This window comes from Antechinus flavipes, chromosome 3 (genome assembly GCF_016432865.1).
Source record: "Antechinus flavipes isolate AdamAnt ecotype Samford, QLD, Australia chromosome 3, AdamAnt_v2, whole genome shotgun sequence".
NCBI classification, from domain to species: domain Eukaryota; kingdom Metazoa; phylum Chordata; class Mammalia; order Dasyuromorphia; family Dasyuridae; genus Antechinus; species Antechinus flavipes.
In genome coordinates, this window is record NC_067400.1 from 200,368,709 (window position 1) to 200,387,903 (window position 19,195).

General features: G+C 34.5%; 1 protein-coding gene across 6 annotated transcripts in view; it reads right to left on the reverse strand.

Moving 5' to 3' along the window:
• CDKL5 (cyclin dependent kinase like 5) overlaps positions 1-19,195 on the reverse strand; it is a 278,542-nt gene that overhangs the window by 198,871 nt on the left and 60,476 nt on the right. For 5 of the 6 annotated variants that reach the window (XM_051984416.1, XM_051984417.1, XM_051984414.1 and 2 more), the window contains 2 exons: positions 4,292-4,524; positions 2,513-2,547 (listed from right to left, as the gene is read on the reverse strand). In XM_051984416.1, the coding sequence (XP_051840376.1) occupies positions 2,513-2,547; positions 4,292-4,355 (99 nt within the window). In that variant the 5' untranslated portion in view covers positions 4,356-4,524. Of the gene's footprint in view, positions 1-2,512; positions 2,548-4,291; positions 4,525-4,959; positions 5,045-19,195 lie in introns of those variants that run through there. The other variant, XM_051984418.1, reaches the window with a different exon arrangement.

Here is a 19,195-nt window from a genome sequence, read left to right on the forward strand (position 1 = left end):
AGTCTCCTTTGTGAGTTCAACATTCATACTAAAATCCTATTTTTTTCTATATATTGTCTCAGTGATTCCATTTGCTCCCAGGATAGTTATCCTATGTAGATGACTCCCAAATAAATATATACAAGCTTTAGTTTCTCGTCTGAGACATCTCCAACTATAATCTCTACACACACGGCAAATTAACTTTCCAGTTTCTGTAGAGGACACCATCATTATTCTCGTCACCCAGATTTGCAATCCCAGAGTCATTCTTGACTTTTCATTTTCCCATATCCCCTACATCAAACTATGACTTATGGATTCTATGTACGCAATCTCTCTCACATTTGACCCATTCTTTCCACTCATACTGTCATTACTTTAGTTCAAGCTCTAACTATTTCTTAAATGGAGTATTGCAATAGCCTAATTGTCTGTCTTCCTGACTGACTATCCAAAAGCTCTCAAATTAATATTCCAAATGCAAAGATCTAATTGTGTTACTCCCCAACTATAAAAGCTTCAATGGACTTTCTTGCTTCTTGAATAAAATACAAACTCATCTGCTTGACATTTCAGAATCAAGCCTCTCTTTCAAATTTTTTTTCAAATTATTCCCTTCACAATCTGACTTTAGTTCACTGATCTTTTCAATGCTGTAGACCCCAGCTTCTTAAACTGTCTTCCATGGTTCCATATGGGGTCTCATAACTAATATGGGGGGGGGGGTGAAATTGTGATTTATTATCAATAAATGTTTCATTTGTATATCTATTTTATATGTCTAAAATCATCTAAAAATTTCTCAGGCCAAAATGGATTACAAATAGAAAAATTTGGGGGGGAGAGAGAAAGGGGGCTGGCTTTTTGATTGAGTTTATAGCTTTAAAAAATATATATATAATATTTTTTGTACATATAGGTCCTCCCCCCCCCCTTTTTTAATCTCTTTTGGGGATATAGATTCAGCAGTGGTATTGCTAAGCCAAAGGGCATATGTGGCTTTATAACCCTTTGGGCATAATATCAAATTGCTTTAGAGAATGGCTGAATCAGTTCAAAACTCTCCCAATAGTGCATGAAGGTTTCATGCCCTGCTTTAGACAGTTACCAACATGTATTAGTAAAAAGAACACTAACCTAACCTAAATGATAAGGCCAATCCCTATCTAACAAACAATATGTAATGACTGTTAAGTTATTCATGAATTCTTAAGTTCAGGACTAAAGCTTTCTTTTACTATAGAATGTAAAATGGCTAAAGCATCAGTAAAATAGCTTTTCTTCAAGAAATAATCACATACTTAACATTGGATATTAATAATCTGTTTCCTCAGAACAATCTCTCAGAAATTTAGTTTAAAATACCTGAGGCACTTTTGTTTTTAATACTTGGAGATGAATAACTTAAATAATTATAAAATGATTATACAATAATATGTTCTTTAAAAAGTACTGGAGGTCTTCAGTTTATTCTGATTTCCTATCATTTGCTATTTTTAATTCCTAGATATCCTTAATTGTGTGCTGAGGGAAAAAAAAAAAAAACAGGATTTCCCCCCTCTAAATATTCTGGCAAGGAAATGTTAAAAGATATACCATAAGTGAAATAAGCCAAGCACATGCATCTGAGATAATAAAAATGTAATGAATTAGAAGATAAGCTACTTGAAATGAAACAAGACTTAAAAGAAAAGCATTATTTCTTCAAATTAAATTCTGTTAAGGACTTCAATCTGAGTACATATAGAGATCTAAAGAAAAGGAAAAAAAATTAAAATCTTGCAAAATAAGCTTATATCAAAATTTAAAGTAAATTCTTTTGCTGAATTCTGAAGCAACTTGTCCAACATTTTATGTCAAAAAATAAAAACTCAGATCCTAACAAGCAAACACGAAGCACAACACAACTTGGTATCTGTATCATAATTACTATCATTACAGAAACAACACGCTGAAGAGCTTCAACAATGGTCAACCCTACAGCTATTGTTTGTGACCTATAATTTTTCTAAACAACTTATTGTATAGTCAAATATAGTTCAAATGTGATTCATTTCAAGGGAGATTAAAACAACATTTGAGAATTATCCCATATTAACACCAATTCATTATTTTCCCTCTTTAAATCTGTATTTAAATTCCTGAGGCTTTAGGAATTTGCAGATCAACAGAAATAATATTTAATGAAATTCCTTTTTGTGTAACTTGAACACAAAAATAAATATTTTAATTTCCATTCTATTTCATCTTCCTGTCCCAACCAACTACAAAAGAAGCTCGTGTGTACTTGCTGTCCATTATACTAATTCTTTAAATAAGTTAAATATGATCACTGATCTTGACTAAACAGGAAAAGCCTTGTATCAACTGTGGAAGTTCATCATATTTCTATTTCTGCATTTACATGAATTTCAATTTCAATTATAAGTGATATCACACTCTAAACATTATTAAATCCCCATATATACATTGTACCAAATTAGTGTCAAAAGTTAAATATGTGCACACTTTTTAAAAAATCTCTACTTGCCTTGTGTCTGCATTTTAGTACAACTCCATAGGCTCCTGCAATAAAAATGAACAAACATAAACAAATATATTCATATTAGACTATTCAGAGAATCTAAACCCCCAATTTGTGTATTTTATAAATTTAATATTTTTAAAAATAAAACTCAGTGGTAATTCAGACAACCATATAAAAATATAAGAATAAAAATTCTTAACAAAAGGTTAATTTCAAGTTCTTCTCCTTCCATACCCTAATCAATTCAACAAGTATTTTTCGATTTTAGAAAACTATCAGCACTGGCCCATGATTAAGGAATACCATAATAACTGGTCATCACCCTACAAGTAAAAGATTAAATTGTCGATTTGGGGAAAAATATCAACATCTCTGAGAACACTAGAATTTCACTTATTAATTCCCTAAAACTGGTATTTTACCAAAATGATACTAGATGCCTGAAAATTAATTCATACATTAAAAAGTCTAATTCATATTAAAAAGTCCACTAATCACTTCCAAGCAAGATCTAGTTTGTCTAAATTTCTTGATCTATAAAATGCTTAAAATTTTTATAGAATGTGTGACTAGCGTAGCATTAAAAAAAAATTCTCATTCACATTCTAGCACAACAGAAATTATATCTAACAGTAAGCATCACCAGATTCTGGAGAATAAACCATCTTATGGTAATCATTTTTCATATTCCCAAGGGAACAGGACATTCATTCTGGTCACAGATTTCCCCAATACATGGCCTATACAGAAAAACTTTTTCACTACCTATTGGGAAATTTACCTTGATACCTGATCTTAACCAAACCAAAATGATCACTTCTATTTACTCTTGGTATGTGCAGAGAAAATGGAAGGGATTCATCAAGGTAGGTGGCATAAAGAAGGTGGGTAATACAGTACTTCCTGTGGAAATGAAATAATTAACTGATTTATTTACATAAGTGTACAGTAAAACTATTTTCATTTTTAGGAACACTCATATAAAAAAGGAAAGTATCTGGGCACACAGGAAGATACTATCCATTTTCTACAGCTTCTTGCTTCAAATTTTGAGGTAATCATCACACTGGATTCTTATTTAAGAAAAAATATATTACCTCTCCTTCACAAGAACTTGTGAACATGATGCAAAATGATTGAGCTATTTAGCTGACTGATAAACTAGAAAAACTAAGAATGCTACTATTTCAAACTATGACCAATAAAACATTTTATAAAGATAATGTTATGTAGCATTCACCAATTTTAAAAACATATATAAGAAAATATTCTAAGCAATTAGAAGTTATTGTCTCATTTTATTTCAGAAAACTGATGAGCACTTAACTATCTCTAAAATACAATAAAACTTCATTTGATGAAATATGACTTGCAGAATTTTAATTGAACAGGTTTTGTTCATTCAAAAATTCAATTATAGTACTTCCTATAGAAATATATCTGTGTATTAGTAAAGATCAATTCATCTTATAAAAAACATCATTAATGCTAAAGACATGCTAATAAATATCTACTCAAAAAATAAAAATAAAACCCACAAGATTGAGAAGCTACACAAACATTAAAAAGGAACTCTTAAAATTAGAAAAATCTACTGTTTGTAGACTGGATTATGCTGTCCTCATATTATACAAGAGGAAATTTCAATATTTTACTCAGTGAGATTTATGGGTGAATTATTGTAAATTTCAAATCATCTGAATCATAATTAATGAGGTTTTGCCATACCAGAATAGCCCAACATTCCTCAAGAATTCAGTTAATTTGGGAAATCTAACTTACCTTCACCTACAACCCCAAGGATCTCAAATTTATTCATCACATTACCAATGTTAGGAATCTTCATGAAGACAAATTCCTCTTTTGATGCAAGCCACAGAACATGGCACAAAGAAAGGTTATTTGAGAAAGTTATGTAGCTGGCTGTATTGGAAGAACTTGAAGAAAGAAATCCACGCTGGCTGATGGGAATTCTCACATACTTGTCCTAATTCTGAAGTATAAAATGATTCCCCCTAAAAAAACAAATAGCACAATTAATAGTTGAAAATCTTACATTAGAGTGCTCTAATTTAAAATTATCCCTCTAAAATAAGAGACAAGGAGCTCATGATGCCTATTTAAAAGAGTGAGATTAACATTACAGACTGCCTTACTATGACTATATCTCAATTGTGAAACTCAGAACAGTAAGTTTATAATAAAAATAAAACTCCAGATAATATAGCACAGATGCTTTGTAAAGTCCAATCTGTATTTTAATACACATTTGGTCATTTAAAGTAGCGTGGAATTAAATAGTTTGCTTTAGAGGAAAAAGAAAAATCATCATGAATAAGCTAGAAACATCCATTATCTTCCCCATTTGTTTTAGCAAATGTGAGCTCCATGAATACCTGGACTTTAACTTAATGTCATAACTCTCAGCCTTTAAAGAATCAATCACTCACCTTCATAGTAACCCTTAGAAGGGAATGACTACATGCCCATCACTGTGCTTGATACTGAAGACACAAAGACAAAAAACAAAACAAACTTCTCTGCATAAGTCCAGAAGAGGCAGTGGGGATCTGAACAAGGATGGTGGGCAGAGAGTGTAGAAAAGAAAGGCAGAATCTAGAATACTGTGAAAGTAGTGGGACTGACAGTATTGAAAAATTGGCTGAAGAAGGGAAGGGAACTGAGAAGAATCAAAAATGACTCAGATCTCTTGAGAAAAGCTGGAACATAAGATTATCTCTGTGCATTGATGCAAAATGAACAGTAGAACAGTTCAGTAGAACAAGAACATATAAAATGACTCTAGGAACTGTGAATCAAAACAACACTGAACTCTACCTAATTATAATGACCCAGGCCCTTGAGGGCAGAGGAAGAAACACACATGGCCCTTCCAAGGAGAGAGGCTTTATAATAAGGGAAGCAGAATGGTGCTTAACTATTTTTTATGATACCAGGAAAAGTTCAATTCATTAATCAACAACTATTTATTTATTAAATATCTACAATATGTCAGGCATTCTACAAGGAACTGAGAATATAAGTACACACACAAAATAAAAAACCCCTAATCTTATTCACAAGGAAGTTACAATTTAATGGATGAGGGGGCAAATCATAAAAATAACATAATTAAGAAGCAAGCATCATCAATAAAGCCTTGAGCTATGCCTCCTACAGCTTATTTCACAATGTCTGATTTAGACTTAAAATGACTATTCTATATATATAGATATAGATATAGATAGATAGATAGATTTGCTTCTTAGAATTTCATAACTGTTACTCAGGGAAATGTGAATTGATATTCTGCTTACCATAAAATATACTGCCTGATCAAAAGTCCTCTTTTAAAAACTCCACTTCACAAAGAAGCCCCTCATTCTAACTCTAACTGTAAATGACCTTAATTTAGATTGTGGGGTATCTGGGAAAGTAGTACCACCAATGTTATAAATGTTTGTTAGATTATGATAGGATCATTAGGAATATAGTTGAAAGGAGGAAAATGGGTTGTTTGTTTTTTGTGTGTTTGATCTGCATTCTTTTTTTTTATTATTATTTTATTAAAGCCTTTTATTTATAAAAGACACGAATGGGTAATTTTTCAGCTTTGACCCTTACAAAACATTCTGTTCTAAATTTTTTCTTCCTTCCCTCCACCCCCCTCCCCTATGTGGCAGGTAGTCCAATACATGTTAAATATGTTAAAATATGTTAAAACCAATATATGTATACATATTTATGCAGTTATCTTGCTGTACAAGAAAAATCAGATCAAGAAAAAAAAACTGAGAAAACAAGCAAAATGCAAGCAAACACCAACAGAAAGAGTGAAAATGCTATATTGTGGTCAACACTCAGTTCCCCCAGTCCTCTCTCTGGGTGTACATGGCTCTCTTCATCACTGAACAACTGGAATTGATTTGAATTATCTCATTGTTGAAAAGAGCCATGTCCATCAGAATTGATTGTTGTATAGTCTTCTTGTTGCTGTTCTGCTGGTTCTGTTCATTTCATTTAGCATTAGTTCATGTAAGTCTCTTCAGGCCTCTCTGAAATCATTCTGTTGGTCGTTTCTTATAAAACAATAATATTCTATAACATTCATATACCATAATTTATGCAACCATTCTCCAATTGATGGGCATCCATTCAGTTTCCAGTTTCTAACCACTTAAAAAAGGTCTGCCAGAAACATTTTTACACATGTAGGTCCCTTTCCCTGAAAGAAGGAAAATGTTTTGGAAGAAAGGATAATTAATTCCATTTTAGACACATTAAGCTTTATGGGACTTCAGGAAATAATATTAGACAACTTAAGCATGGCAAGCAGGTGAGACTAAAGTTAAGGAGAAAGATGTGGCTGGGAGACATCCAAATACATATAATAAATAAACCCAAGGGTGAAAGAAGTGTATGAAAGACTGGGAGAAAGGAATGAGCAGGAAAAGCAAAAAAATTATAATTGTTTGGTGATCTGAAAGGCACTGTTAAAAAAAAAAAAAAAAGATGCTATGCTAGATTTTAAGTCAGACATGCTGGATTCAAATCCTGTAACTATTTTTGTCTGTCTGATCAACTTTTCTGGGCTTCAATTTCTACATTTGCAAAATGAAGATAATGAATTAGCTAACTTCCATGACCCTTATTACTTCCAAATCTATTGTGAATTATGAATATGCATAAAAATTAAAAGGGAACATAAGAAATTAAATTGTACTACAAATAAAGATATAAAATCATCAAAACATAAAGGATAAAATTTTAATCAAAATGATCTTTGGATTCTGTAAGTGCAATTAATTCTAAGAAAATAACTCTTTTGGGAATGACTTCAGAAAATCATTTAAATTTTTTATAAAACATAGTTTTTAGCTTCTTAGGGAGGATAAGCCATATTAATACAGTATATTCAGTTCTTAATTATAGGTAATTCTAATATAGCTTTACCCTCATAAATGAGCAATGATAACTATGCAAATTCCCTTTTAAATGATTTGCTGAACTCAAAAGATTCAATGTTGATATGGTATAAATTACCCAAAGGCATAACTAGAACAAATGATGGAATTAATCTATGAATCAATATGACTTTAAAAAGTAGATGGAGCAAATAGACGATGAAATAGATAGAGCACCAACTCTGAAGTCAAGAGGACCTGAGTTTCAAATTCAGTCTCAGACACATATTTACTAGCTGGGTGAGCCTAGGCAAGTCACTTAACTCTAATTGTCTCACCAAAAAAAAAAAAAAAAAAAAGGAGAAAAAAAAAGAAAAGTAGAGAACAGGACTAGAGCAGACGAGAGTACTAAGGCTTAGTAAAGTTAAGAGACTTAATCTGTTTCACACAGCTAGTAGTAGCTGAACTTTTCTTACCTAGCCTTAATCACTGAATGGTTGCTGCTTCAGTCAAACTAAGACTTCTTAAAGACCTCGACGTAAAAAAGTCAAGGTCTCTCACTGCATCCAGAGCCATCACCACTTGTTCTGATCTGGCTACTGAATACAGATACAGAGGAGAAAGTGGCAGATGACCTTGCACAGCCCTTCACTTATAAGTCACGGTATCTCGCTGATGTCATGAATATAGATATACTTACAGACATACAAGAACCTCTGGGAATAGAGGAGCTGCTCCACAAGGAACTCAACTGAAACTGGCTAGTAGGGCAACAAGACTCTTTTTTTTCCTTTCTTCTTTCACTTCCCTCTGTCTACATAGTGGGTATTACATTCTTATCTGGGGGTACTTTGCCCCTAAGATGTAAATTTTGATTCTGGAAACCTCCCAAGATATCTTGGGGTTTATTGGCTAAATTTCTTTCTTAAGGACCACACCTTAGACTCAAATCACTCTGGCTCTCATTGATTAGACAATAGGTCCCAGGCCAAGTCCCACAATTGTTTCTGTTTTAGCAAAGAGGCTCATTTTTTTTAAATCAAGCCTTAATTATTGATTGGGCATTGCCTTAATCAAACTCAGACCTTACATCCAGGGACATCTCCAGTCTTTTGTACTGGACCCAGATAGCACTAGAGAAGAAAGTGAAGCTGAACAGTCCTTTCACACTGAAATTCAACTCATTTGCATATCATTGGCAGCACCTCCACCACCTCCAGGTCCTCTTCTAGAACAAAGGACAAATAACCACAGGTCTTCTCCTATATCATTCTTTTCCTCCTCTTCTCAATACTGCAACTCAGACTCTGATATTGGTGGTGTGCCACAATTCCTTTTTATTGTTCTGCCTCAGTTTCCCCAATTGTTCTGCCTCAGTTTTCCTGGTTGCAACCCCCGCTTTTCTGCTCATTAGAACTAAGATAATTAGGGCTGTGGAGATCTGAGATTCTAGAACATAGGACTCTAGATGTCCTATCTCAGATATCTAATTATATAACTCTAAATTTCAAACTTCCTGGGTCTAGTTAAACAACTTCTAAGTCCTCCCAATTTGTCAGAATGTATGGTCCTACCCCAACCTGTCAGAACCGGACTGCTGATCCCTGCCTGGAGATTCTCACTCACCAGAGTTTGGACTCCACCCCACCTTTGTCTACCGGAGCTTAGAGCCATAGATGTCATTGAGACATTCTCCTATTCACTGCTGGATGCTTTGGACATCAGACCTGGGAGCATCATGCCCCCAGCACAATCTCTTCCTCTCAGAAATCCAAATAAAGTATTAAAAACTCTCTAATCTCTATCTTGCCTCAGTTTCGCCAGCATTACACTGGGTCTCTAGACTTTTAAGAGGTGGGCTTTCATCTCTAGTCCCAATTACTATCTTCTGGCCATAAATCATGTTTTCTTTTCTTTCCTCATCAATTCCAATTTTCCAACTCTATCTTTCTTATTTTGGGAAGTTTTGTTCCCTTTCAAAATGTAAGCCCTTGAAGAGAAAGTCTTGTTGGCTTGGTTTGTTTTGTTTTATGCCTGGTGCTTAAGCACAAAGTCTGGGGTATAGTAAATATTTATTAATCCTTTTCATTCATTCATTTCACTCAGAGAATGAATTTTTCTCCATATACCCTATGGTCCTAATGACCTGAAACTGTCCCCTTTAGTCAGTAAAAGAAGGGAGATTCAGGGTCACAAGCTCTCCTCTGGGAAAAGCATACTTCTCCCAGGCCATGCCCTCTTAAGTAGCTCATTCATTTGGATATCTTGGCCAGATATTCCTATTGAATGGCTTGACACTACAAGATAAGTACTCTCTTTTCTAATGGAAATCTAGGCCTGAAGGCATTAACAACATTGAGGGATTCTCATTCAATTTTGAATGGAAGCCTAGCCTCAGACTGGTAATAAAGACAATTCTGAACTCCATATCTCTTCAAAAATCTGAAACAGGAATTTGCTTTGACAGGAAGCTTTCTTCTTAGCAAAGCTGCCAGCCAGGACACTACCCACTGTGAAGATACTGTCTTCTCAGTGTTAACCTTTGCTGTTTCCCTAACAGGACCCTACACTGAGGGTCTAGCTTCTCAGTGTCAATAAAATTCCCTTTTGCCTCAGATTTTCGGGTTTGCAAATTCTTTCACATTGGACCAAAGGGACCGCTCTAATTCTCACACCTCTTCTCAAACACCAGCACCACAATCACTAAGGCAAGGAACTTAATTAGATTTCTAACTCAGGCCAGGCTGATATGAAAAATATTTCAGAAGCCATCTTGTCTACTGAAATATAATGGAATGGTCAAGGAAAGAAGCCAGAGGGGCAAATGTCTGCGAGTCTGGTATGCGTGCTGAAAAGCTGCTTAACCCTCTGAGATCTAAAATGAGTGTGAAGAGGTCCTGAATGATGAGTGTGGTGGGAAAAGAAAAACTGAAGCATAGATAAAATTGTTCCGTAGGGCAGGCAAAAAGAAGGCTCTGATAGAGATCAGCTTAATTCTATGATCCTATTCTCAGTAGAGGTAATCCAGTCAAAAATCCAAATTATGGCCAAGTCCCTGAGGCTAAAATTTCCTTATGGCCCTTGCCCTTCTTTGAGACAATTCACTACAGTTTTCTATCTTAAGATGTCTTTCCCATTACCTATCCCCCTATGCCTGTCTCCTTATCCTTCCCCATGGTGTCTCCTAACCACCATGGCTTATGGTATCTCTCTTCTCCTGACCCCACTGCTCCTTACAGCTAACTCTTTTAGGGGGGTAAGTACTTTTCATAATTTAGCCTGCCAGCTAAGAGCATGCCCCAACCTCATAGAGTGATCTTTCTCCTGGGAAATGGCAAGTTCCCCTAGGGAACTGGTATCTTCTGTATGTCTTATTTTGTCTGTAACCTCATTCCCTAAACAAACCTACTTTTGTCAGAGAATGGCCATTGTGAATTCTTCACATGACTAAACCCCAACATTTGGTGCCTAGCATCATCTAGTGCCTAAATAACATTTGGCGCCACATTAGCCACATCAAGTCCTCAGACCTTTTAAAAAAATATTTTAAATAGATTCAAATAGATGAAAATGAACTTAATTAAAACAAACCTGTTTACTGAGTGCCTAATATGGGCAAAGTTCAATGCTGGTCACTGTGGAGGATGAAAGGATGTACAAGAAATATATATCCCTGTTTTGTTTTCATTTTTGTTTTTATTTTTGCTGAGGCAAATGGGGTTAAGTGACTTGCCCAGGGTCAGACAGCTAGAAGTATTAAATGTCTGAGGTCAAATTTGAACTCAGATCCTCCTGACTTCAGAGCCACCTAGCTGCCCCTATCCCTGTTTTTATGAGTAAAAGACAAATGTACCCTGTTCAGACAGTCTTTCCTTAAATTAGGTAAGGAAATACACAAAGCTTAAAAATATTAAGGCTATGGCTTTGCTGAAACCCTCTCGTAAAAGGCACAAACATTTGAGTGTTTCCTGAAGTGACTTATTAGATCTTGTGGCAGACAAGCAAATGTACTTTCAATGGCCAAATTTATTTTTAATCTCATTTTATCACTGGTTGCATATATTCAATAAAGTGTCATTTGACACTACTTTTAAAAATCTAACCAATAAAAAATGTAACCAGAATATTTTACATTTGCTGTTATTAATTAGGAATGATCCAAACAACTGATATGCTTTGGAATGCTATGAAAAACTACACATTTAAAGATAACCTTGTAAGATGCTTACAAAGCTTGACATTTAGTTACATTTGGTTTAGTACATAACCAAAATGAATGATAAGAAAGATATCTGGTGCTTTGATGAATCAAAATCATTGAAGTATATTGTTATATTACTGTTGATAGTTTGGTTATTAGGAGTCTAACACAAAAGAGAAAGGAGAGCAAAGATTGGGAGGAAAGCAAGGTCTGGACAGACATGAAAAGAGGTCTACAAAGGGAAAGGGACCTATATGTGCCAAAATGTTTGTGGCAGCCCTGTTTGTAGTGGCTAGAAACTGGAAATTGAATGGATGCCCATCAATTGGAGAATGGCTGGGTAAATTGTGGCATATGAATGTTATGGAATATTATTGTTCTATAAGAAATGACCAGCAGGATGAATATAGAGAGACTTGGAGAGACTTACATGAACTGATGCTAAGTGAAATGAGCAGAACCAGGAGATCATTATACACTTCAATAACGATATTGTATGAGGATGTATTCTGATGGAAGTGGATTTCATTGACAAAGAGACCAAACTCAGTTTCAATTGATAAATGATGGACAGAAGCAGCTACATCCAAAGAAAGAACACTGGGAAATGAATGTAAATTGCTTGCATTTTTGTTTTTCTTCCCGGGTTATTTTTACCTTGTGAATCCAATTCTCCCTGTGCAACAAGAGAATTGTTCGGTTCTGTACACATATATTGTATCTAGGATATACTGTAACCTATTTAATATATAAAGGACTGCTTGCCATCTGGGGGAGGGGGTAGAAGGAGGGAGGGGAAAAATCGGAACAGAAGTGAGTGCAAGGGATAATGTTCTAAAAAATTATCCTGGCAAGGGGTCTGTCAATAAAAAGTTATTATAAAATAAAAAAAATTTTTAAAAAGAGGTCTACATTTGGCAAACATGGAAAAAATACAGACTGGAGTTTTGTTATCAAAGAAAGAACAAATACCACAGCTCATAAAGGGCACAGACAAAAGATCATTTCAAATTTCAAAACTGGACATTCCATTATTTTGAGCCAGTGTTCCTGATGTAAATTGTATACCCTTTAACCTTTTGGGGGCCCTGAAGTAAACTATGTCTCCCTTTGGGGGAAATTCCTGACTCTCAAACCCTGGGAGGGGCACACCTTTTCCAGATAACACCCTTCCCCAGATAAGTAATTTCTTTAATTGGAGATCTTGGCCAGGGGCATAATCACCATCCTCTATTGAATTGGAGATTAGTCCCTCCAACTACTCCCAGTTCAGGAGGCCTGGGCAAATCTGATAAAACCTCAGAACGCTAATAAAAGTCCAAATCTTTGCCAAATTCTTAATCAGGAGTTTTGACCATTAAGAAAGCTGTCTTCTCAACTCTGAGATACACAGTTGTGTAGACACCTGTCAGATTGGCTAAGATGACAGAAAAAGATAATGACAAATGCTGGAGGGGATGTGGGAAAACTGGTAGTTGTGAACAGATCCAAAAATTCTGGAGTTTTGACCATTAAGAAAGCTGTCTTCTCAACTCTGAGATACACAGTTGTGTAGACACCTGTCAGATTGGCTAAGATGACAGAAAAAGATAATGACAAATGCTGGAGGGGATGTGGGAAAACTGGTAGTTGTGAACAGATCCAACAATTCTGGAGAGCAATTTGGAACCATACTCAAAAAGTTAACAAACTGTACATATCCTTTGATCCAGAAGTGTTACTACTGAGCTTATATCCCAAAGAGATATTAAAGAGGGGAAAGGGACCTGTATGTGCAAAAATGTTTGTGGCAGCCTTTTTGTAGTGGCTAGGAACTGGAAATTGAATGGATGCCCATCAATTGGAGAATGGCTGAGTAAATTATGGTATATGAATGTTAAGGAATATTATTGTTCTGTAAGAAATGACCAGCAGGATGAATACAGAGAGGCATGGAGAGACTTACATGAACTAATGCTAAGTGAAATGAGCAAGAGGACCAATAGATACACTTCAACAACATATTATATGAGGATCAATTCTAATGGAAGTGGCTATCTTCGGCAATGAGAAGATCCAAATCGGTTTCAATTGATCAGTATGAACAGAACTAGCTACACCCAGTGAAAGAACACTGGGAAATGAGTGTGGAGCACAACATAACATTTGCATTCTTTCTGTTGTTGTTTGCTTGCATTTTTGTTTTTCTCACCAGGTTATTTTTACCTTCTTTCTAAATCCGATTTTTCTTGTACAACAAGATAACTGTGTGTGTGTGTGTGTGTGTGTGTGTGTGTGTGTGTACATATACATATGTACACACACACATACACACGTATATTGTATTTAACATATACTTTAACATGTTTAACATGTATGGGACTGCCTGCCATCTAGGGGAGGGGGTGGAGGGAAGAAGGGAAAAAGTTGGAACAGAAGTGTTTGCAAGGATCAATGTTGAAAAATTATCCACGCAGATATTTTGTCAATAAAAAAGCTATAATAATATTTTTTTTTTAAAAGCTGTCTTCTTAGCCTACTGCTTAGCCTAGCAAATTAGCTTCTGATTAGGAATTAAGCCACCTTTATTAATTCCTAATCAGTAGCTATTTCCCTTTCTAGACTTGGCCCACTGATGAAGATTTTTTTTCTCAGTGTAAACACACCTTTGCTAATTCCTAAACAAGACCATGCCCATTAAGAAAGCCGTCTTCTTAACAAGCTATCTTCTTAGTGTAAACAAATCCCCTTTTGCCACAGACAAACCTGAAGGTTTGAGAATTCTTTCTTTGCAAGGGATCTGAGAAATCCACCAGAGGGAATCTCTTACCCTCAATTCTCACACTTCATCATTCCTATTTCCAAATCCAGATAATAAGCAGTCTTTAAGAGTACTTTAAGAACAACCTGGTTTCCATGTTACAAACACAAAATGACACTGTTCTGATCTCCTGAAAGCCATCATAAATTTTATTTCAAAATAATAAGGCAGAGGTAAAAGGACTGCAGCCAGATCTCTATTAGATGTGTGAATGGAGGCAAAGCAATAGAGCAGATAATCCAAAACACTGGCTAACAGAAAAGTAATTGTCTCTGAATTAGGAATATTTTCTTTAATTAGAGCAGTATAGCTGCCTTCCTTTGTTATACTTAGACTAAGATTAGCATTAGTTGGCATTTTCTGAGCCACACAGAGAAAGAGAAAAGGGAGAGGTAATGAGAGTATAGTTTAACAGCATGCTAAATATCAGGAACTAGCCAAACTGGATTAAATCTTTGATATACCAAATACCCATTCATTCCTTCATTCAAGCAACACCCTTTTAACCAAGGACTAGCCAAGAAGACTAATCTTTATGAACCTGTTCTGTTGCTTAACTTCCCCATCTAAGAGAAATGATTATTAATAATCAATTATTAAGATTGGAATCTCAATTCCAATTAGTGGACTAATCTCAGTGTCCACTAATTCGACTAAATCTTCAAAACATTTTTGTCAATGCTAATCAGGATTCCACCCAACTAGAACTTACTTCTGTTTAATATGTAAAGAGAATCTAATTTAGGTGCATTCTAGCCCTAAAAAGCATCAGGCTTATGTCCAGGTAAATTCCACCACAGTTCAATTTAAGATCTCTGGGTAGAGATGAAGTCTTTTGTCCAGGAATACTGCAGAGTTTCAAGATCAAGTCAAGAACTCAACTGGAAGAGCTGGAGGAGCTTAAGACTTCTGGCCTACCTCCTCATTGATTGTCCATAAATCAGGGTTGACAATTGGCTGTTAGAGATACTCATTTTCCAAAGGTATTTAAACAATTGATAATACCTCTGATCTTTTGTCTTTGGTTATAAAGAAAAACCATTGACCATCAATTTATGTTAGCCTAATTAATAAAAATGATTATTAATTAACCAAGAACTCTCTCAGGCTTTTCATGTATCTCATACCACAAGGAAGAGGTTAGAGAAAGTATGTTTCCAAGAGAGTTGGGATGATATGCAGTGGAGGACCCTGAAGAGATTTTGAGATATTCTGCAACTGATTATGGTTTGCTAACCACATGGTAATTTAGAAAACTTCTTTCTGGCTATGTTCATGTGTAGGTACTTCTCTTGGTGTGATTCCTTCTCAATTAATGAAGTCCTGTGAAAGAATGCTTTGGGTATAGTATGGCTCCAAGAATACAGGCCTCTATTTTTAGACCTCACTTCCACCTAAATGTTTGTTCTTTCAGTGTAAATGAAGAATATAAGAGGATGTGATTCCAGAAGTTTCAAAGGTTCAAGAGAAAAGTAATAAAAGGCTTAGGAGTCCAGTCTATTAGACTGGATTGTGTTATATAACATAATTATATTAAAATATACAATTACATATCATATAATTATATGTAATTAATTTATATAATATACATTATATTATACAGTTCAGTATCAATGAGTGATGTTACCCAGTAACAGCTAAGCATTCAAGTCCAATAGCCAAGTGTTTGGATGTGAATTTGGTAAGATCAGTTCTATGAAGAAAATGTGTTAGGTCTGAACCCTCTCTTCCTAAAGAAAAAGGTCATGGTATTCAAACAAAGATGTCTTTACTAAAGATAGAAATTTAAAGTAAATATCCCTTTGTAAAGGTTAATTGATGTTCACTGATTAAATGGAACTGAGATGCTAGTCATTGATAGTTAACAGTTGGAATATATTTTGAAAGGGGAGGAGCCACTGGCATTAAAGAAGAGATTTTTAAAAATCCTCAGTATTAGGAAACTTTCCTCTATTCCCAACTCCCAAGTCTCCTTTTCTTAAGACTAACCAATCCCTGTTTATTCAACAGATCCTACCATAGCATAGTTTCTAATTAGTTTCCACTTCATTTTCTTAGCCTATCTGCTCTAGACCCACTATAGGTTGTTCAAATATATTTCAGAAATAATTTTATCAACAGGATAGTGGATTTTATTTTTAATTTTTAAAAACTTACATAGGGCTTCTATCTCACACTCATCAAATTGGCAAAGATTACCAAAAAAAAAAAAAAAAAAAAAAAAAAAAAAGCAAATGTCTTTAATCAATAATGTTTTCCTTCATTGTCACTTTTATAAAGTATTCTTCCCAACTGTCGAATAATAACCTTTTTGTGCCTTAAAGGAACACTAAAAACATGACTACAAACTTAGGTTTTACTTGAATTAGGATTCAAGGAACAGGGAGACTATACAGTCTATTTTCAAGTCAATATGGTTAAGCAATATTTTTAAGACTGATTCTATATTGAGCTAACACCTGCAAATTTTTCTCCAAATATTCTAGCTAACAATTGCCTCTGTATTGTGGCATATGGGAAAGCAATTGTGACAAATGGTGAAAGCCAAACTATAGAATGGATTCTTTATATAAAGTATTATTCTTTAACATGTTGCCATGGATTGTATATATCTTTCATGACCCAAATTCCAATTTTTATCTCTAATTTATTTTTTCCTTCTTTACTGGTTGAAAATCCTCTTGAATCTTCATTTTTTTTCTTCCTTTTTATCTTGTATGTTTTTTCCTGAATACAAATCATTTTGTGCTTCTAAATTGTGAGAACTATTAGAGAAATGAAAGTAATGTATGAATAAAATAATTATTTGACTAATTAAATCATTGGTTGATGTTTTATACACTCATACATAAAAAATAGAAATCTTGTATAAAACAAAAGGAAAAGAGAAGATATAATTGAGGAAGGAAAAGTCCAAGGAACTTCAAACCACTAAATAAAAATATGCTTGTATGTGGAAAAATTACTTCTGAACATTGTATATTCTTATGAGAAATGTATTATTTAACATTTGTACTATTTCATTTCCTATTCTGGTCAACATTCATAAATAAATGTTAATGAAATTACTATTACCTCAAATCAATCCTCCTCAAAATACGTCCCATAAAAAATGAGAATACTTGACCTATTATTAACAGGACAATTCTCCATATTACTGCAAAAGAACATTGACCAATATGTAGCAAATGCTTAGAAAATTTAAAAAATTTTTCCAACTCAGATTCCATCACAGCTTCAAATAGGTCAGTCAAGGTTCAAATTTACTCTGATAATTTCTTTTAGAGTAAAGAATAATAATCCAACAATTCTACAGAGTTTCAAAATCAATTAATTTTGCAATCATAAGTGAGAAGTTTTCAGAAAAAGAACAGTTCAAATGCTTCCACCATAAATTCATATTTACTGACCATGAAAACATACTCATCTGACATACATGACATTAAAGACAAATTATAAGTATTCACACTACAATGCATACATTAACTTGATGAGCATTAAGACTTCTACTAGGTTTTTCTTTAATCTTGGAAATCTTTTTGCAATCATAAGAGAATTATGATGTTCCATTTTCCCTAAGTCATATAAAAGGTAAATCTATTAAAATTAGAGAATGAAAGGAAATTTGCAAGCCTATATTAAAGAGAAAATCTGCTTGAATCCAAGAAGATTCTTTTTTTTTCTTTTTTTTTTTAATAAGTTTTTATTGACAGAGTCCATGCCTGGGTAATTTTTTTACAACATTATCCCTTTGTACTCACTTCTGTTCTGACTTTTTTCCTCCCTCCCTTCACCCCCTCCCCCAGATGGCAAGCAGTCCTATACAAGTTAAATATGGCGCAGTGTATCCTAGATACAATATATGTGTGCAGAACCAAACAGTTCTCTTGTTGCACAGGAAGAATTGGATTCAGAAGGTAAAAATAATCTGGGAAGAAATACAAAAATGCAAGCAGTTTACATTCATTTCCCAGTGTTCTTTCTTTGGGTGTAGCAGCTTCTGTCCATCCTTAATCAATTGAAACTGAGTTAGATCCATATATAGGACTGCTTGCCATATTGGGGAGGGGGTGGAGGGAGGGAGGGAAAAAATCAAAACATAAGCTAGTGCAAGGGATAATGTTGTAAAAAATTACCCTGGCATGGATTCTGTCAATATAAAGTTATTATTAAATAAAATAAAATTAAAAAAAAAAAGAAAGGAACTGAGTTAGATCTTCTCTTTGTCAAAGAAATCCACTTCCATCAGAATACATCCTCATATAGTATCATCTGCTCATTTCACTTAACATCAGTTCATGTAAGTCTCGCCAATCCTCTCTGTATTCATCCTGCTGGTCATTTCTTACAGAACAATAATATTCCATAACATTCATATACCACAATTTACTTAACCATTCTCCAATTGATGGGCATCCATTCATTTTCCAGCTTCTAGCCACTACAAACAGGGCTGTCACAAACATTTTGGCACATACAGGTCCCTTTCCCTTCTTTAGTATCTCTTTGGGGTATAAACCCAATATCTTTGATCTGCTGGATCAAAGGGTATGCACAGTTTGATAACTTTTGGGGCATAATTCCAGATTGCTCTCCAGAATGGTTGGATTTGTTCACAATTCCACCAACAATGCATCAGTGTCCCAGTTTTCCTGCATCCCCTCCAACATTCATCATTATTTTTTCCTGTCATCTAAGCCAATCTAACAAGTGTGTAGTGGTATCTCAGAGTTGTCTTAATTTGCATTTCTCGGATCAATAGTGATTTGGAATACTCTTTC